This window comes from Panthera uncia (assembly GCF_023721935.1).
Source record: "Panthera uncia isolate 11264 chromosome B2 unlocalized genomic scaffold, Puncia_PCG_1.0 HiC_scaffold_24, whole genome shotgun sequence".
In the NCBI taxonomy this organism is placed as follows: Eukaryota; Metazoa; Chordata; class Mammalia; order Carnivora; family Felidae; genus Panthera; species Panthera uncia.
Window position 1 is genome coordinate 60359640 of NW_026057580.1, and position 26893 is coordinate 60386532.

The following is a 26893-nucleotide window of genomic DNA, read 5'->3' on the forward strand; positions in this document are numbered from 1 at the left end:
GTAAATGTATTTTCTCTTCCTTATGATTTTCCTAATAACATTCTCTTTTCTCTAGCTTACTTCATCACAAGAATATAGTATATAATACATATACAGAATATGTTATTAATTGACTTTTTGTGTTATCAGTAATGCTTCCAGTCAACAGTAGGCTATTAGTAGTTAAGTTTGCTGGGGGGAGGGGAAATCAAAAGTTACAGTGGACCTTTGTGCAGCAGGTCAGTGCCCCTAATACCTTGTGTTGCTCAAGGGTCAGCTGTAGTATCACAATACCTGTGGTATTTGAGTACACTTACTTAATAATATGTCTCCTCCTACTGAACAATTAATTTCCTGAGAAAAGGTGGCTATCTTAATTCATCATTTTATGTCCAATAACTAGCACTGTACTTCATATATGGTAAGCATACAAGTATATGAATGGATAGATGCATGAATTCAGTATGACCTTGTAATGAGGTAGACTATGAAAAAAAAATCTTAGGAACTAAGAAACATTCTCCCTCCAACAATCAGGTTCAATTACTACTTAAAAACTGTGGCAAGGAAATAAGAAATAACAAACTTCACTGTCGATATTCAAAAGTGAAAAGAATAGTTTTTTTTTTTTCTGCTAACTCAAAAATAAAATTAGTTATACATTTATAATCTTTGGTTTACTATAATTATAATAAGAAAACTTCTATGTATTCAATTATGATAAGTATCAATAGAATTTTCTTTATAAATCACAATTTTTAAAACAATACTATTATTTTCAGAATGTTAAAAAAATCCATTTATGAAGGTAGACCACCACAATATAAATTAAATTGTAAAAAAGTCAAGATAAATGAGACTGATCACAGAACTAACAATACAATAACAAAACAATACAATAACAATAACTTATTTCCAACCTAAAGTCATAATATCATTGCCATGGATTCAGTCCTCCAATATCTGTTAAGTAATTTTCTCTGTAAAAGAAAAAATAACTAGTATTTTTTTCTGTATTCCTGACTGATACTCCATGTGATTTAAGATAATAATAACAGGGGCACCTGGGTGGCTCAGTCCGTTAAGCGTCCAAGTTTGGCTCAGGCCATGATCTCGAGCCCTGTGTTGGGCTCTGTGCTGACAGCTCAGAGCCTGGAGCCTGCTTCAGATTCTGTGTCTCCCTCTCTCTCTGCCCCTCCCCTGCTAATGGTCTGTCTCTCTCTGTCTCTCAATAATAAATGTTAAAAAAAATTTTTTTTAAATAATAACAATAATCACAGCTACCACGTAGTAAGTATTTACTAAATGCTACTCACCATTTCACATATGATACTTCATTTAAGGTTTATAACAATTCTATTATCTTTGCATTCATAGCCCTGGGAGACAGCCCAACAATAAAACAGCCTCTGAAAATTCAATTACCTAGAGTCTTACTACCAATTTTAAAGGGGAAAGGAAGGACTGTCTGATTTCAAAGCCTGTGTCCTTTGTACAACAATATGCCACTTCTCTTAATTCATTAAAAATGTTACTCACAATTTATCCAGTATTAAAATTGTATTGCCATTTTAAATTTATAAAAGGAAAGGAATATAATGTCAATATTGACAGCAAAACTCAACACCTTAAGATAAACTTTTATGTAGCTGTAATTCATCATTTTGAGTAACATATCTAAATCATGGCATAGAAAGTAATTAAAATAACATTTTCCTTTGTGTGATATAAAAAACTTATTAAGACAGTTCTTTACTCCATAATAGAAAACAGACCAATTATTTCTGGATCAGTCTGTTTTTCAAAGCTTATTCTTTCAAACATAGAAACTAGTGAAAAATATTTTTCTAAATCAGTAAGTCATTCAATATATTAAATGTCTAATATTTTGAAATTAAATTTTCATCAAAGAACTCTTAGAAATCTAAAACAATATACAAACATTAACCTTTTTTAGTAGAGTAGCCATACGACTTATTATTTAAACCTATACACTTTTTGAAGAAGGGGCCCTGCTGATTATTATAATGTGACAACAGATTTAACCAGGACTGTCCCAATAACCAGGACAAGAGGACATCTTAACACCTTGTCCTCGGAGTCTTCTGCTATTCATCACACTCACAGTCCTCCTATAACTACTAAGTGGAAAGACACGCATGCCTACTATATAAGCCATTTGGCTACGTATTTATAGCAGCACAATATTAAACCATCTTTGCTAACTATCCATGTTTTAAAAGGCTACTAAAGTAATTCACATTAATATAAAACTTCAATAACTTCAACTATACCTCATTCTGAAGTTCATCACCACTTTTAACAGAAGCAAGCATATCGTATAAGGTACAGCAAAGATCTTCTATTCTTGTTGCTTCAGCCATTTCATTTAAAGTTGCATTTAAGTACTTCTCAACTTCACACCACAAAAAGGAGTCGTTTGTTTTTTCCACAGGCTTGAGCTCTGGTGTAGACTGCTCCTGAAAATGTTCATTCAGAAACTTCTTATAATCAAGGCTTATAGTTTTCTGGGGTTCACCATTTATTGGCAGTTCGTCAAAGTGGTCCAAATCATGCATGTCAAATGAAAATGCTAAATTTTTACCAAATAAAATTCTATCACCATATTCTTCTTCTGTCATCTGGATAAGAGCAGTAAGATTGTCTTGACGAAAATGAGAAATAATTCGATTAGTAGCATTACAAGCTGCAGTGGCAGATGATGATGGAAAAGGACCAAACATCTGTTTGATAGCCTTTGTCTCCTTGTGACCAACAGAGTCCTTCAAGTGAAATGTCTTGAAGAGAAATGCAGCCGCACTTTCAATTGCTTCTTTACCATTATCTATTCCAACTATTCGAAAATGAAAGAAACAGTATTAGCTCAAATGAATCACAGTTCAAGTTACTGTCTTCAAAAAAAAACTACTACCAATATTCTTCTGGGTACTTCCAACAGTGAAAGTATACTGATAAACAATTTAGGAGCAGAAAAATCCCTGTAAGTCTATTCCCAAATTCCCAAAGAAAAATATTAGGTCAATAAATCATTATCAGTAATCATTCTCTATCTAAAAAGGAGAAACCCGCTAGTAACAACTCTTTACCTCTTTCTGAAAACAACTTGGGTGTTACGTAAAAACTTACTTAAAAGTGATTTTTAAAAATTTTTTAATGTTTTATTATTTATTTTTGAGACAGAGAGAGACAGAGCATGAGCAGGGGAGGGGTAGAGAGAAAGGGAGACACAGAATCTGAAGCAGGCTCCAGGCTCCGAGCTGTCAGCACAGAGCCCGACGCAGGGCTCGAACTCACAGACCATGAGATCATGACCTGAGCTGAAGTCGGACGCTCAACCGACTGAGCCACCCAGGCGCCCCAAAAGTGATTTTTTTGAACAGTTTTCATGGGTTAAATAAACCCAAATAAGGTTTAAAATACATCTGAATTATAGACTTTTGGAGCTAGAACAAAACGTCAGGAGATCTATAACTTCCTTTCCAATTTGTACTGTGAATCTCAGATGGCCAGAAATAGATTTATATAGTTTTCACTCAAAAACATTTAATAATATCAAAGATGGACATAATAGAATCTTTTCAAATAAACTTAGCCAATATTACAAAACATTTTTAAAAAATCCATTGTTTAAAGGCCAGAAGTAAATTCCTTACCAAAGTAAGAGTAAGTAAAGGAGCTGCCACTATTTTTTAAAGCATAAATTTCTCATCACTGATTTTCCCAAATAAAAGAAGGAAAGAACCTATATTTGTGTCATAGAATTCAAAGAATAGCCTGAGAGCAGAAAAAAAATAATTTTAATCTTCAGAAGACCTCAAAGTCAGTGTCTGAGCTTAAGGAATAAAGTTAGTAATGTAATACTAGTATCTTCCTGAAAACATTGCTACAATCATTATTGATCACAAATCTTAAGCAGTCTAGTACAGCTTGATATTCAATCCAAACTTCTACACTTTGTTTTCAAGTCACCCCAGGAGCTGACTCCATCCTTTTTTCCCATCCTCACTCGCCATTATTCATTTCCAACTTCAGAATTTCTTAACATCCAAAAACCAGGTCCTGTCCTATTCTATGCCTGTCTCCACACCTTTATGTAACCTTCCCCAAGGCCTCTAATTGTTGGAATTTTACCCATGTTTCAGAATCCAGCTTAACTGCCTCTTTCAAGGTGAGCATGAATATTGAAACAGTGTTGTACTCTGTCACTGCTCATACCCCAAAACAGGTGTCTCAATACAAATTTGTTGAATTAACCTAAACCCAGGCCTCAGTGATATCAGGCTAGTGTTTTTACACTATACCACACTGCCTCAGTAATTTATCTGATGCTTACACAGGTGTATGGAAGACTAATAATTTAGGAGTGAAAGTAATTTTACAATGGCCATTATTTCTAATAGCAATTTTACATGGCTATTATTTCTGATTTCTTCAACTATAAAGTCTACTTGTATGATTATAAAGAATTTATAAAACAGTATGGGACATATAATTAATCTTTTATTATTTAGGAAAATACATGACTAAAAACTTCTATAAATTAAATAATGTTTAAAATTAATTAATTGAATGACATTTATCTACATTTTACTTAGTCTATACATGATGCTTAGAGACCTTGGGTTTTGAATCATTTAGGAATTGTGATAATTCTACAAATAATTCAACAGGGCTGGGACTACTGAGGTCTGAATAAAAATGAACTCTCATTTTCAAACTCACTTTATATCTAACATTGTAAACATGTATTCTTTTGTAAAAATATTTTGCACCTTGGGATTTTTCTTAAACTTACTAAGAACTTTTCCATTAAATTATCTCAATCTTTCCTAACAAAATTAGCTTCATCTTACAGATGCTAAAATGGAGACCCAGAGATAAATAATTTGGGAGAGATCAAACAGGTATTTACTTATTAAACAAGATTCAGAGCAGTCTTGTAACTCCTAGACAAAGTTCTACTACACCACAATGACTCCCTATAAAGTCTCAGAAAGTAGATTTATCCCTAAGTCTCCTTTACTAAATAAATGATAAATCACTTTAGGAAATAAATAAATGAGAGAATAGTCTTAATTTCTTACCAAAAATGGAATTAATTTATATACCATTATTACATCTCTGGTTAAAGTATGCTACAGGCATATACTGCATTCGTTAAATATAATGCAGTGGATCCATACATCTTACTAGAAAATAATCTTCATGGTATCAGAGAAAAGATAAGTTATGAGTCCACATTTGAAGAAAAAGAAAATAACTACAGGCTCTTAGAAATAAAGATCGAAAATATTTTTTCAGGGTTTCAAATTTTTAAATGAGCATTGGTAATATCTATTTCCCCAAAACACACAGTCTTTAAAATATCTTTTTAATGTTTATTTATTTTTGAGAGAGAGTGCGAGCAGGGGAAGTGCAGAGAGAGAGGGAGACACAGAATCCAAAGCAAGCTCCATGCTCTGAGCTGTCAGCACATAGCCTGACACCAGGCTCGAACATGATCACGGACCAGGAGATCACAACCTGAGCAGAAGTCAGACGCCCAACTGAGCCACCCAGGCGCCCCTCTCTAAGTTAGATAATGTTGCTTCATAAACGTTAACACCCTTGCCTAACTATTCACTCTCCCGTACAACCTACTGCAGTGTATTTTTGAGTAAGACACATGTTCGCACCACCAAGTGGTTTCTAAAAAGTGAAACCAGCACCGCGATATTCAGGAGTCTGGGAGTTTGTTTTGGAGAAACATTAGCAAACACCATTTATGGCTACTGTTGGCTTTCCAACGAAGAGAGTACTGCATTTTGAAAACGATGGACTTCTCTGGGTCACTAAAACACACAAGGCCAACTTTTCGCCCCGCTGCCTTGCAGCAACCGCACACGCGTGTTTTCCGTGCCCAGAGACGCGACACGAATTCCAGCGCATACAGTCCGCACGTGATGACGTAGTCATCATAGGACGCTGGCCGTTGGCCGACCACCCCGATGAGAAGGTAGCTCAGGATTGTGGAGGAGACAACTGTGGTCTCACGCTGGCAGCAACAAAGGAGCCACAACAGTTTACTAACACTTGCCCTCCCATGAAGCCAGCACTCAGATCTTTTGGTGACTAAACTACATGAAAGGTATTTGAAAAACATGGAGAAAACATCTGAAGAAAGTGAATGCAGCTGGATGTCTGGCCTGTCACTGGTCTGGCAGGCCCCACCACCCCTCAATAGAAATGGCGTTAGAAGGGAAACGGACAGGAAACCTAAGCGCTTCTCCATCAACTAGCTGAACCAGTGCACAAATAACTGCGCCACATGGAGAGACCTCAGAAAACACGTGTGGTGCGCTTCTGGAGTGTAAACTTGTAAAGAGTAGTCCTTTTCTTACACCGTACTGAAAATTAAATTTGTTCACAAATAACCTCTTTATTTTTACGTACAGTGTAGTACTCATATTTTATGTACAATGTAAAACTGATAAACTTTTAAATGATTTCGTAGGCTAAAACTCTTGAACAGTTAACATTAGCTCCCAAATCTTCAAGTCTTTTCTGTTTTACACTGCCTGTCCTAATCTTTCTAGGCGGATGTTAATAAGTTTAGTTGTGTCAAGATAAAATATCAGTAAAGAATAAGATATACACTAAATAATCAACTCTCAAAAGCTTTAATGAAACTTAGTATCTCCAGACCTTTAAGAAAGCTAGTAGAGATACTCAACCATTTGAGTATCAAATGTTCTATCATAAAACACTAAACAAGATAGACTGTAAATCAGAAAACTGGCTCTATCACCTGGCACTTCAACTGCAACACATTTAAAGAGATATGATGCTTAGAGGGTTATTAGAATACTCTATATTAGTAATAAATACTTGCCCTTCCTACTTCAGTTACATTGAGAGAAAATAAGATGTGAAATGTACAATAAACTGTAAAGATATAACTGGTAACTGATTAACAAATTTTTAAAATCAGAGTTGAGTGATGACTATAATCATAAGTCATTCTCAATACAAAATTTACTTCTAATACTAAATACTTTTAATACTGAGAATTACAGGGTTGTAAATTATAACTTTTAACAAATAACCTACACCACAGTAGCTGGGGAATTCCTAAAACGGAATAAGAAATTTTTAAATTGAAAATTGAATAAAAATATCCATCAACTGCTTGCATTTCCAAGTTAACAAATGAGTTCCTTGATCAGTTAAATCTTCAATGTTTAGCAGAAAATATTTTATATCTTATATGTTTATATTTTAATATTGAAATGTTCAAAACAGTCAAATTTACTTTTTCATGTTATACAAAACTTTAAGTGTTCATTTTACTGAACACTTGATCTGCAATTGCAAATACCATAATATTATAACCCAGCATCAGTGTTACCTTAAGTTCATTCCATTTGTTATTATCAGCAACATAGCCCAGCTACTATAAACATGTTATATTTGCATGGAGATTAGCTAACTGATTTTTTAACTGGTAATTATGATAATTTTTCACAAATATGTAAAATATTTGTGCTATAAACTTTCCTAGGATAGCATCACATATAAAAAGGTACAAAAATAAGGATTCAACTTAATCATATACTATTACATTCCCCAATCACATCTCTCCCTTTACATATTCCCTTCCAGTCTCTGTTGGTGTGCTTTTTAACAAGTACAGTATCTAAAATTGTCTAAAATGAATCTTGCAAGTATTTTCCTCATTTTACAGAGAAACTCAGATACATGAGATTAAATAACATACTAAGACTATAAGAGCAGGATCATTTGTTTTTGCATTATACCATCTTTCAAATTACCAAATTATCAAACAAACTTATAATAAATACAGATAACCATTTACCATGTGCTTTTGGGGGAATAAATGGAACAATTTATGTAAGACAAATTTAAAATTGCCTAAGTAATACAATTTAATATAATGGATTTCATTTAAGAGTGTAACTACATCAAAGCACCTACAACAAAACCTCACATTAAGTAGGCACAGTATTCAAGAAGTGTTCAATAACTTGAAGGACTTGCTTAAATGTTAAGATTAGTTTACACTTATATAGAAATCATTGCCTTCAGGGTGAGCAAATAAAGGAAAACAGAGAAACATACTTGGTAGAGAAAAAGAAGAGTACAAGAGACTAAAAATAGTCCAATGCACTTCTCCATGTTTTAAAGTCAGCCATTTAATTTTGTGTTATTAATTACAAAATGTGAATACTTATCTTACAGTGTAGACTTCAAGTCAGCATCCAGCCACTATATTATCATTTCTAGTACTACAAAATCCTGCATCAAATTACAACTTGACTTCCCAAGCAACCAGGTAACATCAAAACGTCAAGTTCATATAAAATTGTCGATTTCATTTATAATAGTGAAACCATTATTTTGAGCATCACTAAGGAAATAAACTGTACCTTTGAGCAAATCACATACCTCCCTGAGATCTGGCATTTTAAACTTTAACATCCAAGAGAAAAAATTAAAAAACAAAACAAACAAACAAAAAAAAAAAACAGGTGCTGTAAAGTTTTTCTTCAGTTCTGTATCCATTTATCAGATGCTTAGTAATATATTTGACAATACTATAAAGAAAATCAACTGTACCTTAAAAATGCCTCTACTAAGGAATGCAGTGTAAATTACTTACAAATAATTTGTAAATAAAGAATATACTGATAAACTTCATAAACTGTAAAAATTTGATCCTATTTCCAACTCTTGCCATTGCTACAATGTCCATTCAATTTATAGTTGTTTTGCCATATTCTCAAGTAATCTGAGCTTCCTGTTTATACAGTTGATACATTTGCAAAGTCATCTATGATGTCATTAAGTTATTCAGCTCTTCCATTTTGTAATTTCTATGGCGAAACAGACATAAATATAACAACTCTGACCTGAACATCTACAACAAAATCTAAATCTGCCCCAACTGCCCTTCTCCATGAATCCCTTCCTGACTTACCCAAGCACTGTTCCTGCACTTTCTGTAACACCACATCACTGGGCACATACATCTGTCATAACATTTAACTACAAAGAACAACTATTTGTTTACCAATAGCTACTGGTACATGTAGGTTATAATAAAATTATTCACTGACAGATGTTTACCAAGCTTTACTTTAGATACTTTGCAGTCTTCCTTCACAACTACACAAAAATAAGAATTACCATCACTGTTACAGAGGAAATAGGATTAGTAGTATTAATTAGCCACTCACCAACAAAGAAAAGAACTGAATTTGTACATCTATTAACTCATAACTTCAAACCATCCTAAACTATAGGAAAATCATATTCTGAAAACAAAACAAAAAATACTGAAACAAAATAGTTGTAGATATTCTAAACAACATTTTAACTGACTGGATCTATCCACATATCTAAAAAAAAAAAAAAAAAAAAGAATAAAGTAGAATGTTGTTAGATTTTCTGATAATTGATCAACCTTTGCATTTCTGAGAACTACAGGCAAGTAGTATTCAGAAATGCAAAGGTTGATCAATTATCAGAAAATCTAACAACATACTACTTTACTCTCAAAAAATTAAAGATGTCTAGTGCACAGATATGATGGCTAGATGTGGAGCACGTGGTGAACAAAAGGCAACAAACATGAAGAAAAGGCAAGCTATTAGCAGTCTTGGGCTCTACTATTACCAAGTTGCTGAATCCTACAGAGGGAGTTTGTGAGATAAAACATAAACCCACTTGGTCTGTTACCATAGTAGGCTTTGATATCTGAGCTGAATATATTCCTAATACATATTTATGAATGTATAAATATGTAATAAAAATAGGCATGAGAATGATAAATACAAATTTATTTATTATATTTGTGATACTGGTTACCAGAGGCTGAGCAGTATTCACAACGAGTTCTGACCACATCATTTTTATTTCTTAAAACAGAAAAACTGAAGACAGCCAAGTGTTAAGCTAAATCGTGAATACACAGGTATTTGTTATGTTTTTATTTTTATCAGTCTGAAATATTTCAAGAAAATGATAATATAAAAGCCATATTTTTATTGAATAAAACAAGAACATATACAGTACACATACAGCTCAAAGAATTATCACAAAATGAATGTACCTATGTAATTTGGAAAACTACTTCCAGAAAGAGATAATCAGCTCCCCAGAAACTTCGAAGTCCACCCCCAGTCATTACCTGCTTCCTCAAAAGTAGCCACTATCCTGACTTCTGAAACAGAGATTAATCGGGCCTAGTTTTCTCAACTTCGTATAAACACAATTATCATCCTGTCCTTTTGTGTTTGGCTGCTTCCACTCAACACTGTAAGATTCATTTACAATGTTACATGTACAATTCTAGTTCCTTATTGGTATAAGGTAGTCTACATATCATAATTTATCTATGTCCCACTATTTAACAGTGAACTGGGTTGTTTCCACTTTAAAGCTATTATAAATAATGTTGCCATAAATGCACTGGTCTTTTGTATATATGTGCAGGAACTGTTACTGGATATACTGGATATATGTATATTACTGGATGATATATATAGCAAAACTTAAAATTTCACTTGTCCAACAACAGCAGATATTGTTAGTTATTCAAAGCAGCCATACCAATTTAAACTCTACCCAGCAATGCATGCAAATTCTTATTTCACATTCTTGAACCTGACCAACAATTGGTATGTATGTTGTTCTTTTAAATTTTAACCATTCTGATCAGTGCACGTGTTAGTGGCATCTCTCTGATTACCAATAAGGTTGGACACCTTTTTATGTTTACTAGCCATTCAATTATCTTCTACATCTGCAAAGTGCTTGTTCAAGGCTCTTGCTCCTTTTTATATAGGATTACCTTTTCTTATTAATTTGTATAAGTTCATAATTAATGTAGATACAAACTCTCTTTGGGGTCATATATATTGAAGCTATATTCTCCTACTCTGTGACTTGCCTTTTTACTTTCAAAGAATAAAAAAATATGTTTTAATGTAATTCAATTTACCAGTCATTCCCTTTAGGAAGGCTTTCTGTTTACTACTTAATATAATTTTCCATAAAGATCATGAAGATATTCTTCTTTATCTTTAGAAGATTGTTTTGAGCCTCATGTTTTATTTTATAAGCTGCTTAGAATTATCTGTACAGGTATAATTTTTTCATATGCATATATAGTTGACCCAGCACCATGTACTGAAAAAACAACCATGCTTCACTACTTAATGGTGTTCATGGTAAAGAAAGAACCCTATATCTGTGGGTCAGTTTCTGGACTCTATTCCATCCCACTGGTCTATTTGCCTATCCTTAGACCAACATCTGTCTAGTTTACTAATCTTTATAATTCCCCCTATTTTTCAAGGTTGACTTGGCTGCTTTTTGCCTCTGAATTTCCATATAATTTTCAGATTATCTTGTCAATTTCCACATACATATGCACATCCTCAAACACAAAACTGCAGAGATTTTGATTAGGATTGCACTGAAATCTGGAGGTAAAAATGGTATCTTTATAATAATGAGTATTCCAATCCTTTGTACATTATTCCATTTATTTAGGTCTTCTTTAATTTCTCTCAATATTTCAGTTTCCCATGAGGAAATCTTGCACATCTTTTGTTAAATTTACTTCTAGATATTTGATGACTTTTAATGTTTTTGTAAATGGCATTTTAAAAAATTTGCTGCTAGTAAGAAATAAAATTGATTTTTATATTGACCTTGCTAATAAATTCATTTTCTAAAGATAGAATTATGTGAATAATGGCAGTTTTTATCAATCTTTATACTCTTTCTTGCCTTATTAGCAAGGACCTTCAGTACAATGAGAAAAACAAATGGTGATTGGCATTGTTATTTCATTTCCTGTTTTAAGGGAGAAGCTTTTTTAACAATGCATCATTGCATAAGATGTTTGATCTAGGCTTTTTAAATGTATATTATTTATCAAGTTAAGAAAGTTCTATTCCTAGTTGCTAAGAATTCTTATCATAATTGCATTTTAGATATTAAAAAAAGTTTTTCTTCATCTACTAAATAATGTGATTTTTAAACCTTTATTACATGAATCACACCACATGTCACTATTTATTAATCCATTAAGTAATATTTTGTGCACTCATGTGCATTCGTGTTCTCTCTCACACACACATTTCATATGTATTTTTTTTTATTGATCCATTTGCCAGTACATAGCAGTCTTCATGACATTTCACTATAAACATTGCAGTATGCATCTCCTGAGATTCAGGATATCCTGACTCACCTCAGATCTAATCTCACCTAATGATATCCAGACTACATATTCAAATTTCTACAATGGTCCCCAAAATGTCTTTATTACTTTTTTCTGACTCAGGATTCAATCAATGACAGTACATTACATTTAATTATTATATGCCTGTAACCTTTTTTAATCTACAATAACCTCATGTCTCTTTAAATGACATTATATGACACTCTCCAGTCAAGCTATCAAGGCATACAAATTTCTTTATATGCAGGTTTTTAATTACAGATTCAATTTCTTTAAGTCAAATATTCAGATTTTCTATTTTCTCTTTTGGCCATTTTAATCATCTTTGTCATCTTAGTCCTTTAAATCTGTCAAAAGCTCTTCTCATCTTCTCATTCTCCTCTTCTCCATCCAGCTTCCTCTTCTGGAATGGACAGTCACCTCTAGGAAAAAGTGGCCCAAATGCCAGGATCACATTTTCTGAGTTTATGTCTGCTTCCAGATCTTGATCCCATTCTTCTTGCTTTGGTAGACTCTGATGTAGTTAAACAAATTTTATATTTTACAGTTTTTCTAATATTTTCAGCAGACAGCTGTTCCCAATTATCCTGTTAGCCAATTTATGGGACATGGAACTCCAAACTTTTTTGAAATTTGCAATTTTCAAGATAGCTACTTTTCATAAATACTCCTGAAAAATCTCCTGCCACATCCAATACACAACAGCCCTTTATTATTCTAAATGCAAAGCCTTAATTATATAGACAGAATATCTAGACATTGCTAACACCTAATGTCTGCTGAGACCCCCCCTTTCCAGTCACTGCCTTATAAACTGCTTTCTACCCTCAGTTTTGATTCCTCACTTCTTTATAGTAAAATCTTATTTCTTTTACAACTCAAAAAATGTAATGGATTACCAATTTCCCTAAACCACACTTTGCAAGTCGCTCCTGTCCAACATACATTTTGATTCATACTTTTCTTAAAGACAAAGTTATTAACAATAAAAACATCAAAACCCAAATAAAGCAGGGATTATAAATCAGAGAAGTCAAAACAAACAGGTCTGTCTATGGTGAAACAATGTGAATACTGAAAAAAACTAGTTCAGTTCTGGCTGAGTCCTAATTTGTATTCAGAACAGAGTAAAAGCATTAGATCATTCTGTTCTTGCTCTGGGAGAGATTAAGTTACATAGCTGAGTAGGGAAGTGATGGGTCTTTCTAATTACCTTCCCTACATTCTTGACCCCCAATTCTAGTTTCTCTAACTACACTGTGGAAGGCTTATAAGCCTCCTGGAATGAGAATTTAAAACTCTAAGTAACAGATACACATGCCTAATACATGATGCATTTTATCGACTGACACTCTCAATCCTGACCTCTTTATTTTAAAAAATGTTTGTACTTAGAGCACATAAAATATATTGACAAAAGTGTCACCACCAACAGAACATAGGTTAATATGACTATGCTTATCCTTCAAAATCCATGGAGGAGATCGCTATGTCTACAATGAGTACTTAAATTAAGGTTAAGGGCCATAATTTATGTTTTCTCTCTAAAGCTAAGTTTATCATTAAAATAATATTGAAGGGAGAATAAAATTGTAAAATGGTATGGGAATATATTAAATGTAAATCTGAGAGAAAAAAATACTTCAAAATAACCAAAAAAAAAAAAAAAAAAAAAAAAGCTGCCACTGGTAAGACACTGTCCATCGTCAAGAGCAGAAGTACTAAAGACCACAAAGTACTATTAGTTGAATTCTCAATACCTCTCTTATTTATTGATCATCATCTGTATGTATCCATTCCACCATAGTAGGTGCTAGTATTCCATACTATAAAAAAGTATGGAATAGATGATAGTCTAATGGAACACTATCTACTAAGATTAGAAAGGATAACAGAGGACATGAATGAAACCTAAGCCATTTCGTAGGAGATGAGGAACATCTGACCAGGTGAACACAAGGGGAAAGTTATTTTAACATATAAAAGACAGAAAAAAACAGTAAGCACTATTCAGGAACTTAAGTCAACATTGCATATGTTAGTAGTAAAGGTTACATTTGGTAGAAAGGCAAGGAAATGAATGAAAAGGCAAATTGTTTCAATTCATAAAGAAACTTTTATTATGTCCATTCAAATGAATTTGGTCTAAAGAGTAATATGAAAATAAAAAATGAGCATTGCTTTTTACAAAGATAAGTGTAGTAAGAGTAAAGAAGTTGAGTAAGAAAGGAAAGCTGAGGCAATAGGCTTCTGCAGTAAATTAGACAAGAGATGACAAAAGCCTAAACTAAAGCAATGATAAACAATGTAGAAAGAGTGCATTTAAGAATAGCTGAAGGAATCTACCCCTGAAATCATTGTTGCACTATATGCTAACTTGGATGTAAATTTTTAAAAATTTTTAAAAATTAAAATTAAAAAAACATGTAAAATACCATATTAAAAAAAAAAAAGAATAGCTGAAAAGTTGGCTTGACAGAACATGACCTCTGACTACAAGAAAAGGAAAGAATCTAGTATTTCCATCATGTTTCTACTTCAGGGTCTAGTCTATCTTCACCATGACTCAATCATGGGATTCAGTTAACCTTCACAGGTGTCTAGCACTTTACATACAAAATAAAGAGACTGGACCAGATGTTCTCTGATGTTCCTTACCAGCTTAAAATACCCATTACAATGACTAGTTGATATCATAGTTTTAAACAAGTGCCTTATACTATTATGTTCAATTGAAATAGGAGTGATTATTTTTTCTTTATTCTTTTGCTCTCTTGAATACAATTATACCAAATTACCTGTGTTAAAAAGCAATATAAAAAATCACAAAAACATTTTTCCCATGAGACTAATCTTTTCAAAGTTGCTAATGTTGGGGCGCCTGGGTGGCTCAGTCGGTTGAGCGTCCGACTTCAGCTCAGGTCATGATCTCACGGTCCCGTCCGTGAGTTCAAGCCCCGCGTCAGGCTCTGTGCTGACTGCTCAGAGCCTGGAGCCTGTTTCAGATTCTGTGTCTCCCTCTCTCTCTGACCCTCCCCCGTTCATGCTCTGTCTCTCTCTGTCTCAAAAATAAATAAATGTTAAAAAAAAAATTAAAAAAAAAAAGTTGCTAATGTTAATTAGGCTTCCAGTATCAGCAGTATTTTTATTCAGAAAGAGTGGCTGACTCCTAGTCAACTATTAGTTTCGCTAAAGCTAATACTTATTCAACTTAAACATAGCATTTAAAAGTAGACACAACAGAGCATTTGCCTAAATCCAACCCTAAGGTTTTCTCTGTCATGAAAATATTCTTTTGAGATACTATATCTCAAAATAATCAATTCCTTAAACACATCAATCAATAGATTAGTCCCTGAGTATGTATCAGAAAGTTTTGCCAACAGGTAAAACTCCTAGGATTACATTTAATGACTGATATGTAAAACAATGATTTTTGACTTGTCAGAGATACTCAGGGAAGAAATCTAAAGGGAAACCTATTTTTAAAAGATCTTAATTTCCAGGGTGCCGGGGTGGCTCAGTATGCTGATTTCGGTTTAGGTCAAGGTCATGGGATAGAGCCCCATGTTGGGCTCTGTGCTGAGCATGGAACCTGCTTAAGATTCATTCATATTCATATTCTCTCTCTCTCTCTCTCTCTCTCTCTCTCTCCCTCCCTCCCTCTATCCCTCTCCCCTGCTCACACTCTCTAAAATAAATTAATTAATTAAATAAATCTTTAAAAAAATCTTACTTTCCACATTATTTAAATAAATAATTTAGCCATGGTACTGGATAAACTCAATATTTTAACTGTTTTTGCTGAGTGTTTTGAGTCATTTTTTCAAAAATGTTTTTGTAAGTTTTATTTATTTAGAGAGAAAGGGAGGGAGGGAGAACATGCACAAGTGGAGGAGCGGCAGAGAGGAGAGACAGAATCCCAAGCAGACTCTGTGCTGATGGCCATCAACAGAGTCCAATGAAGGGCTCAAAGTCATAAACTGTGAGATCATGACCTGAGCCAAGATCAAGAGTTGGATGCTTAGCTGACTGTGGCACCCAGACACCCCAGTATTTTGAGTCATTTTTACAACTGAACCAAAGAAGAGGAAAGACACTCTTCTACAGTTTTTGAAAAGTTCTTTAGTCAGACCACCCCCTCTCCACAATGGCCCTAACATCTCAGAAATGAAAATATCCTAAAATAGGAAGTCCCAAAGGGTTAAGACCCTGGTCAAGTTGATCTAGGTAAACTGAAGACTCTGCTTTTTGCCTCCATTTTCCAATGAATTTTAACTACCTCTTTATTTTTAAAATATAAAGTGTGAGTCTATGCCAAATGCTATCACAAATCTCATCAAAGTATGCTTTATTTCCCCTAGGCTTAAACAACAACAACAAAAAAATCCTTTACTTATTAAAGCCCTTGAACTTCAGAAGATAATCTACCTATAAAAATATACATGACATTCATTTTGTACATTCACAACTTAGAACAATGACGTTAAATTTTATGTTATATTACAAACCAATGACAAATAATACATCTAAGTGTGCTATCTATGAAGAACAAATTTTAAAATTTGATGATCATAAATAAGTCAAGTATATGAGATCTAACAGAAACACCCTCCCCAAAGTTGGTGTAGGCCAGAAAACTGCCAACCAGCATATGATAAAGAATCTAAATTTTCCTCTACCAAAAAACCATCTATGAAAACCTCTTCATTTATTTATCAAGTGAATTTTAAGACCCTAAAACACACAAAGCATTATTCTAAGCACCAAGGATGAAGTGTTGAACAAGAAAAGTAAGATCCTATTCTTACGAAACTTACATCCTAGTAGCAAAACACAGGCAATAAACAAGGAACATCTCAGATAATGATAAATGTTATGGAGAAAATGTTACTGAGGTCATATGATAAAGAGTGACTGAGTAACAACTTGAGATTGGATGGTCAGCTAGGGCCTCATTAAAGACATAAGTTTTTAGTGGAGTTCAAAATAATAAGAAAAGATCTAACCACTCTAAGAGTAGGCTAAAAGAACATTCTCAACACAGGGAATAACACGTATAAAGACGGTAAAACAGGCACCAACTTGGACTGAAGAAGTGAGAAAAGGCCAGTGTCTAATGAAGCATAATTAGTGAGGACAAGGATGACTCAAGGTCAGAGAGAAAGGTGGAGGCCAGATCTCACAGGGCCAGAGTATCAGCATGAACTTTCTGGGTACAAACCTAAATTTAGAACTACAGTAGAGTTAACTATGCTTTTTAATTATCAGAGTCTAGAATGAGAGGATGAATTCCAATGAACAAACTCAGATGTTTTAACAAAGAATCATTTATTTTTTTTTTTAACCTTGGAAAAGTAACCTATATTAATATATAGTATTAAAATCTCTAATTATAATTTCTTCCAAATACAATCAATTGATGAGAATATTAGTGTACAACAGGAATAGAAGCAAAGTTTAGCTTCAGTGCTGCCCCTCACTATGTGTTGATGGGCATCTATAAGAAATTGAGCTACATGGCTTTTAAGGTTCTTTCAAGCTACGTTAAAATTTTCATTTACCCTCTCCTTACCTGAAACATAATTGTGGTTTTCAAACTCTAAATTCCTATGAACCTGTCATGTTTGATTGTACACTAATTACTAATTTAATTCTGCTTCTACGACTCTATCCCAAGCTCTGAGATATATAAGAGTATCTTTCATAATTATAAATACTTGTCTGGAAACTTTAGCCTTTCGCCATATGGTATACAGTTTAAAAGGAACCTATTTTTGAACCTTACTGGTTCTATAAAACAAAATGAAACGAAACAAAACAAAACTATACCTATTTGTTTTGCAGCCTGCAATATATCTTTTAAGTCTTCATTTACACTTTGCATTTCACTCTTCTCCAGTTTTTCATTCAAAAATTTTACTATCTTCTTCCATGTAACATCCAAGTCTACAATTTGTTCATGAAGTTTAGACCGCTTCACCTGAAACAGCATAATACAGAGACACTGGTCAAAGGTTTCCTCAAAGCCATCACTTATTGCATATATTTTGCATTGTCTTATACAACCTGGCACTACCAAGAATTCAAAATTGCTTTTTAACTAAGCTCCGAGAAGGAGCTTTATTTAAATGTGATTTAAAAAAAAAAAAATCACATTTTTTTTTTTTTAATTTTTTTTAACGTTTTTTTTTTTTTTATTTATTTTTGGGACAGAGAGAGACAGAGCATGAACGGGGGAGGGGCAGAGAGAGAGAGGGAGACACAGAATCGGAAACAGGCTCCAGGCTCCGAGCCATCAGCCCAGAGCCTGACGCGGGGCTCGAACTCACGGACCGCGAGATCGTGACCTGGCTGAAGTCGGACGCTTAACCGACTGCGCCACCCAGGCGCCCCAAAAATCACATTTTAAAAGGTATGTTTTTTAAATATCACATTTTAAAAGATATGTTTAATAAAAACTTTATGTTTTATAGTTTTAATCACATGAATATTCATTATGTAATTATTTTTATACAGCAAAGTAAACAAAGCAAAAAGCCCAACATCCAGGGGAACCTGGCTGCCTCAGTCAAAAGCGCCATCGACTCCTGATCTGAGAGTCATGAGTTCAAGCCCCACATTGGGCTTGGAGACTACTTTGGAGGGGAAAAAAAAAAAAAAAAAGATGAAAAAGTCCGATATTCAGATAATAACATTTGGTAATATCCCACACGCCTCTTTTCCATTTTTCTGCTTGTTTTTACCACAGCTTGGACCATACTGCACATAACTAGATTCCAAATGTGGGTTCACTATATTGAAATTAGTACTGTTTTCCTAAGTATGAGCCTAAAACAGTTGCGCATCCAGAAGATTCTTTTTTTTAATAAATTTTTTTTAAGTCTATTCATTTATTTATTTGGAGAGAGTGCATGTCAGTGGAGGAGGGGCAGAGAGAAAGGGAGAAAGAATTACAAGGAGGCTCCACACTGTCAGCATGGGGCCGGACATAGGGCCCAAACCCATGAACCACAAGATCATGACCTGAGCCAGAACCAAGAGCTGGACGCCCAACCGACTGACTCACCCAGGAACCCCACTGAGGAGATTCTTATCTATACATACTTTTATTCTTAAGACTATAAATCTTTCCATTCTTAAGAACTGCCATATAAAGCAATACAAATTTCACTTTACACCAGTGGCCTCGACCCAAGGATTAAACCTCATGAAGACCTCTGACCAAATGAAAAAGTAGTGGGTCAGACAGAAAACTGTAATTTTCATTTTGGTTGTACTAATGATATTGCTTAATTCGTTTTTACTTCCCTGCCTCAGTTTTCCAATTTAAAATGTTAATTTATGCTAATTAATCTGGGTTTAGGGGGAAGAAAATGGAGAAACATAGAAATAAGACTGGCCGCAAAGGTGCCTGGCTGTTTTAGCAAGAAGAGCATGCAATTCTGATCTTAGGGTCATGAGTTTGAGCCTGACCCTGGGTGTGGAGATTATGAAAATAAATAACTTAAAAAAAAAAAAAAAAAAAAAAAAAAAAAAAAAAAAAAGATTGGGCATAAATTGAATTAAGTTGTTTCAATGGGTCATAGGTATACAAAAGTTCATCTTATTTTTCCCTTTCTTTTGTATTATTGGATATATCCCAAGATAAAAAGTTATATTAAAATGAGTTTCATTAGATCTGTCACTTTTTTTCCTCAGGGAAAAAAGTGTTTAAAAGACTACAAGAATAAATGAATGACATGGAATTAGCATGTAGTCCTTATACATTTTCAGATTTTAAAATCTTGTTGTTATCTCTAATATAAAGTAACTTGTAAAAACAGCCTTGATTAGGTGAGGTGAGAAAACAATAAGTTTAAGACAGTAATATTAACTAATTGTATAGACTATAGCCTTATTTTAATTGCAACAGAAATGCAAAACAGCTCCCATTGTAAAGAAGGTCAACTGTTCTCTGTAGTAAAACTGTATCACTGCTAGAGGAAAAATCTACCTAAAGACTGTTAACAAATCTTCTCTTCCTAGTATCAATCTTTAAGTGAAGGTATTAATTGTAAAACTGTCAAAGGACCATAAGCAATAAAATTGCAACCTATTAGAAAACAATGTTAATATTCTATAATACAGTCAAACAGCAAAGTGACTGTTGTTTTTGTTTAAAAAAACAAAAAAGAACAGGGGTGCCTGGGTGGTTCAGTCGGTTCAGCGTCCGACTTCGGCTCAGGTCATGATCTCAAGGTTTGTGAGTTCGAGCCCCGCATCAGGCTCTGTGCTGACAGGTCAGGGCCTGGAGCCTGCTTCGGATTCTGTGTCTCCCTCTCTCTCTGCTCCTCCCCTGCTTACACTCTAATAAATAAAGATTTAAAAAGAAAAAAAACAAAAAACAAAAAAGAACAAACGTAGGGTCAGTTCCTTCATGTATATATTACATAACTTATTTGTTCATATATACAGTTTATATACCTTCAGGACTATAAAGTCCACAACAAATTCAAGGACCAGACAGAAGTCAGTTATGAGACCAGGTACTGATTTTAAGACATTAATATTCTTATTTCCCATGTTCTGGTAAAGACATTATTTGTCCACTTGATAAGAATTTTACCAGAGAGAGATCCACCATAAACTCATTCAGATTACCCAGAGGTAAATTACTGAATTAAATTGTTTAAAACCAAAACAACAAAAAAAACCAACCTGGCAGAAATTTAGCAACAAAAATTAACATAAGAACTCAATATCATAGTTCTGATTATTCTCTCTGACAATAGTCGTAGGTGTTTAAGTATTCTTATAGGAAACAGCACTATACCCATTCCCCTTCTTGGTATAACACCAAATAAGATAAAACTCACCATTTTAAGCACACCGAATTGAGAAAAAGAATGTCAAATATCTGCTCACTTTCTACATTTATTATGTTTTCCATTTAAAAAGTTTACCTTTAAGTCAGCCACTTCTTCATTATAATTATCTTGCTTGGTGACATTTGAAAAGGAGCGCAAAGCTCCTGTGAGACGAGGTAAAGCCATCTATTATTCAATCAGTGATCCATACAAGGAGAAACCTGAAACTGAAACAAAACAAGATGACATTTATCTTTTGGGAGGAGGCTGGAGGGGTAATCAAACTCAGCAAATTGACCTGTACAAGAGAAAAGAAAAATCAATTAGTTAAAAAGTAATTGCCACCAATGTTGAAAATTCTCCTGACACTTTTTCTACTCACAAAGTTTTTTTTTTTTTTTTAATTTTTTTAATGTTTATTTTTGAGAGAGAGAGAGACAGAGCATGAATGGGGGAGGGTCAGAGAGAGGGAGACACAGAATCTGAAATGGGCTCCAGGCTCTGAGCTGTCAGCACAGAGCCCGACGCGGGGCTCGAACTCACAGACTGCGAGATCATGACCTGAGCCGAAGTCAGACGCTTAACCAACTGAGCCACCCAGGCGCCCCACAAAGTTTTTTAATAACACATTCTCTATGGCTGAAGAAAGGAAAAAGAAATACAAAAACATTTGTTTGTGGGTATACTACAACATCCCTTCAAAATGAGCTCTACAGATTCCCAAGCACAGGCCTCCAATAGTGTATTACTATTGCCAGTCACACTGAGAGAGATGAAAGCACTTTCTCATCTTTTCTCCAATTGTGTTTTATGCTCACTGCTTTCATCTCCCATTATCTCTTGCTTTCAGAGTCTCACTGGCTTTTTCTCTTCTTGGAGTATCAAGCATGTTTCCATCTAACTGCATTTGCATTAATGGTTCCCTCTGTTTGAAATGCTTTTCTGATGTTCATATAGGTGACTCCTTGACACACACATCTTGGTTTAAGAGATACCTCCTGAGATGGGACTTTCTTCACCATTCAATCTAAGACAGAACAGCTACCCAGTTACTGTCTCTCAAAGCACAAAATTTCAATTACCCTTATAGCACTAATTAATATTTGATATTTTTTTGTTTATTTATGTGTGTCTCACCCCACAAAGAGTAAGCTTCATGACAAAAAACAAAAAAAAAACACAAAAAAACAAAATAAATAAACAAACAAACAAAAAAACAAAAAAACACCTTTATTTCAGTGATCGGTCCTAGCAAATAGAACAGTCCTGGAATATTTTTGGCATTCGATAATTATTTGGTGAATAGTAAAAGAATAAAAAATGGAGGAAAGAAGATAATGGTAACAGGGAGACTGAATAACAAGCTGGGGAAGGGGAGACCTCCCAGGAAAAGAAAGGAGTCAGATGACCTGATCTAGTCTCCTTGTTGACATGCTGACAACTAAACAACTAAACCATCTGGCAAACAGACTAATAATATTTACTATGAGGGGAATCTTTATCTATGAAATACTCTTGGAGGGTTATCCTGGTTTAAGACTGCTTATTATAATAAAACTACAATCTATAGTTTCCTAAGGCATGGCTCCTTACAGAATGTCACAAAAGCTATGTAAGTTCTCAAATAGGGATGATTTTGCCTCCCATGGGACATTTGGCAGTATCTGGTGACATTTTGAGTTCTCATAACTGGAGACTGTGGGGTACTACTGGCTTCTGGTAGGTAGAGGCCAGTGATACTGCTAAATATCCTATAATGCACAGGACAGTCTTTCCAAAACAAAGAATTATCTAGCCCAAAATGTAAAAACTACAGAGCTTATGAAATTCCATTCCAGAATCTGAAATACAGATGTTTTATAATCCAGATACTTTCCACAGTGTTGAAATGTCCCACAAACCTCAATTAAGAGACTTCATTATTTTGGGCCAAAGAACATGTGTCCAACGTGGGAAGGAAAGAACCAGGGGGGGCATATAGAATACTTCAGACCACACCCTGATTCTGCTTTTCTTCTTGATCGTTTATATCCTTGAAGTTATCACAAAGTTTAATGCTTGGAAGAAATCTGAGTCTTCTGTCAGAATATATATAAAATAACTGACATGTTTAACAAAGTAAGAGAGAATTTATAAAACAATGAAGAATAATAAAATAAGAAATGATGAGGCAAATTTGAAAATACAACTTTTAGAAATAAAAATATATACTTGTTAATAAACAATCAATGGGTGGGTTAAATAGATTAGATACAGCGAAAGAAAAAAGTACTGACTTGGAATAAGGATCTGAAGAAATAACCCAGTATGCTATCACAAAAAGGCAAAGTATAGATTAAGAAGGACAAAGAGGAATAAGTCCAAACATATCAGTACTCACAATAAGTATAAGTGAATTAAACTTAACACTCAAAAAATTGACAGAATTACTAAACAGCAGTCAAGTGAACATTAGAGCTACACCTGAAACACGGAACAGAGAAGGTTAGATGGAATAAGATCCTCCTATAAATAAGAAGCAAAACTAACTGGTGGCTTTACCAAAAATATCAAATCAGACAAAACATACTTTAAAACAAAAGGTATTATTAATGATTAAAAGAAAAAAAAAAAAAACCTCTCCACATAGTAATAAAAATTATATCTAAGAAGATAAAAATTTTCAATTTGTATGCCCTGCTGAAAGAGCCTCAAAATAAATTAAAGCAAAGAGAACTCCAGGGGTGCCTGGGTGGCTCAGTCGGTTGAGCATCCAACTTCAGCTCGGGTCATGGTCTCGCAGTTCATGGATTCGAGCCCCGTGTCGGGCTCTGTGCTAACAAACAGCTCAGAGCCTGAAGCCTGCTGCAGATTCTGTATCTCTCTCTCTCTTTCTCTCTCTCTCCCCCTCTCCCCTGCTCATGCTCTGCCTCTCTCTGTCTCTCAAAAATAAATAAATGTTAAAAAAAATTAAAATACAAAAAAGCAAATAGAACTCCAGAAGAAAGTGAAAGTCCAACATCAAAGTGAAAGTGTAATAGTTGATTATTGATAGGTCAAACCAATGCCCCTCAAAATTCAGTAAAGTTATATAGGGGATGTGAGCAGTGAAATTAGTAAGTTTAATTTAATGAACATATACAGAAATCTGTACCTAATGATCAGAAAATACATATTTTTCACAAGTTCCTTTGTAAAAGTTTAAAACGGTCTGTGCATATTAGGCTATAAAGCAAATCTCAACAAATTTCAAAAAGTAAGTATCATATAGATTAGGGGTCAACAAATTTTTCCTGAAGAGAGAGTAAATATTTTAGATTTGGAAGGCCACATGCAGTCTTTGTCACATATTTTGGAGTTTGTTTTTGTTTTAAAGACTCAAAAAGTACAAAACTATTACTGGGCTCAGGGTGACCAAATGAGTTTGCTGACAACTAATGTAGGTCATATTTTCTGAGTAAAATACAATTAGATTAGAAATCAGAAACAAAAAAGATAAAGTAAAAAAACACAAATGATTGCATTGCAAATCAATAAGGAAATTGGTATGAAAATGGCTGGGAGAAAAAAATGGTTGGATGCCCTATATCACATTGAATAATTTTAATCACAAAAATGACCCAATTTGAGAATAAATACCCTAGCTAGCTGACTTTAAATTTCAACTACTCATTGGGAATGTATTTAGTTAGGAGAGATGATTCAGGGAATCACATCAGGATTTTTCTAACACTTGAGTAAGTATTTTCTGGAGTGTTTGGATGAAGAAATGAAAGCAAGCGTCAATAGACAGCACGGAACAGAGATTCTCAAACTTCAGTATGTTTCAAAGTCACCTAGTGCAGGTGACTTCTAAAACTGGGCCCCGTCACTCTACTTCTTACCTCCAATTTTCTGATTCAGTAGATCAGATATCACGGAGATGTGGCACAAGAATTTTACACTTTCCAACAAGTTCAGATCAAGGACCACACTTTGAGAACTGTCACAAGAATATTATCTCACATTCTTTTTTTTTTTTTTTTTTTTTTACTGTTTATTTGTGAGAGAGAGTCAGAATGTGTGCACAGGAGGGGCAGAGAGAGGGAGACACAGAATCCAAAGCAGGCTCCAGGCTCTGAGCTGTCAGCACAGAACCAAACACAGGGCTCAAACTCATGAACAGTGAGATCATGACCCACTGAGCCACCCAAGCACCCTTTATCTTTTATTCTTAAATCACCATTCAATTTTGTCTCAAATCAATAGTGATCAAAGAGTCTCCACCTACTAAGAATTCAGTGACCTGCGTTTACGTGCACAATATGCCTCCTAAGGAAGGAGCCTTTCTCAACAGTAATCTGTGAGAGAATTAAGTCTTACCCAATGTGAATTGGGTGACTTTTTTCTCAACTCTCCCAGGGATGGAACATAGTTACTATTATCTATTCATGAGAAGTAAGGCATACAACATGACTTAGAGTACTGGGATTTAATTTCTCTATCTGGGTTAAGAGACTGTAATGACAGGCATTCTATTCATGATTGACATTAACCCTGAAGTCTTTAAAGAAAGGTGCTGATAGTAAACTGAATATATTCTGCTTCAGAACCTGCCTTTTACTACTCAAGTTAGTGCTTTCCAAATGCAACACCATAACAAAAGACATGTGATACATGTAATATTTTGCCTCTGTCATATTTTATGAATAAATGGGGTATTTGGGACTACTACTTCCATCATTTTGACATAATCAATGGTAATCTCCTGAATTCCCTGCCCCTCTCTAAAAACAGCAGGGCATAAAAATAAAAATGGATAAAGTCTAATTCATAAACCTAACAAATTCTAACAAACAAAATAATACACCCAATCTCTAAGAAGAGATCTAACAGTAGAGCCTGGTAATGAGGTCACACTGTTGTTACACACTACACTAACAGGAAACTTTACAGCTCCCTGAGCTCTCATCAAATTGATAAATATTAATTAAACTTGTCAAGAAAATGAAGCACTTGATTTTCTAATTTGGTTTTTATGGTTCTCCTTCGTCAGGTTGAATACTAACACTTTAAAAATGTAATAGCTCATTTGCTCATGATCACCTGTAAATCATTTATTCACAAATATTTGAGTTTCTCCTATTTACCAGGAACTATGTTAGACACTGGGTATAAATAAGATTTACAGAACTCTGTTCTTTAAAACTCACTGGACTCTGTACCAGTAAAACGACTACTAACACTTAAGGGTGTTGGAAATGTATAAAGGTCAGAATGAGAAAACAAATTTTACATCTTTGATTATTTAATCAGCAAATATCTATAGATCACTTACTATATACATTAGACACATTGTGAGTCTCTAAAGATTAAAAAAAAAAAAAACATTTTGGGTTATGACTGCACTTGCCCTGGATAACACGTTTACAGTATGGTTAAGAAGGGTTACAATAATTATGCAGGTATAACTATAGGAAGACAGAGGTGGAACATCTAACAGAGTGGGAAAGAAGGTAGATAAAGATGGAAGTTGAGATTTATAGGACTTTAATGAGCTGGCCTGGTAGAGGAAAAAAAGGTAAAGGTATGAAGGAGAAAACTAAAATAATAGACTTACTCTTTAAAAAAAAAAAAATCTATATAGGGTGCCTGGGTCAGTGGATTAGGCATCCGACTCTTGATTTTGGCTCAGGTCATGATCTCAGAGTTCATGAGTTTGACCCCTGCATGGGGCTCTGAACTGACAGCATGGAGACTGCTTGGGATTCTCTCTCCCTCTCTCTCTGCCCCTCCCCCACTCAGGTGTGCACAGGCTTGCTCACTCTCAAAA

General features: G+C 34.2%; 1 protein-coding gene across 2 annotated transcripts in view; it reads right to left on the reverse strand.

Annotated features, from left to right (window-relative positions):
- ASCC3 (activating signal cointegrator 1 complex subunit 3) overlaps positions 1–26893 on the reverse strand; it is a 358207-nt gene that overhangs the window by 317261 nt on the left and 14053 nt on the right. Inside the window, exons 2-4 of one of the 2 annotated variants that reach the window (XM_049654058.1) lie at positions 21199–21323; positions 18086–18236; positions 2274–2833 (exon numbers count right to left, since the gene is read on the reverse strand). In XM_049654058.1, the coding sequence (XP_049510015.1) occupies positions 2274–2833; positions 18086–18236; positions 21199–21288 (801 nt within the window). In that variant the 5' untranslated portion in view covers positions 21289–21323. Of the gene's footprint in view, positions 1–2273; positions 2834–18085; positions 18237–21198; positions 21324–26893 lie in introns of those variants that run through there. The other variant, XM_049654059.1, reaches the window with a different exon arrangement.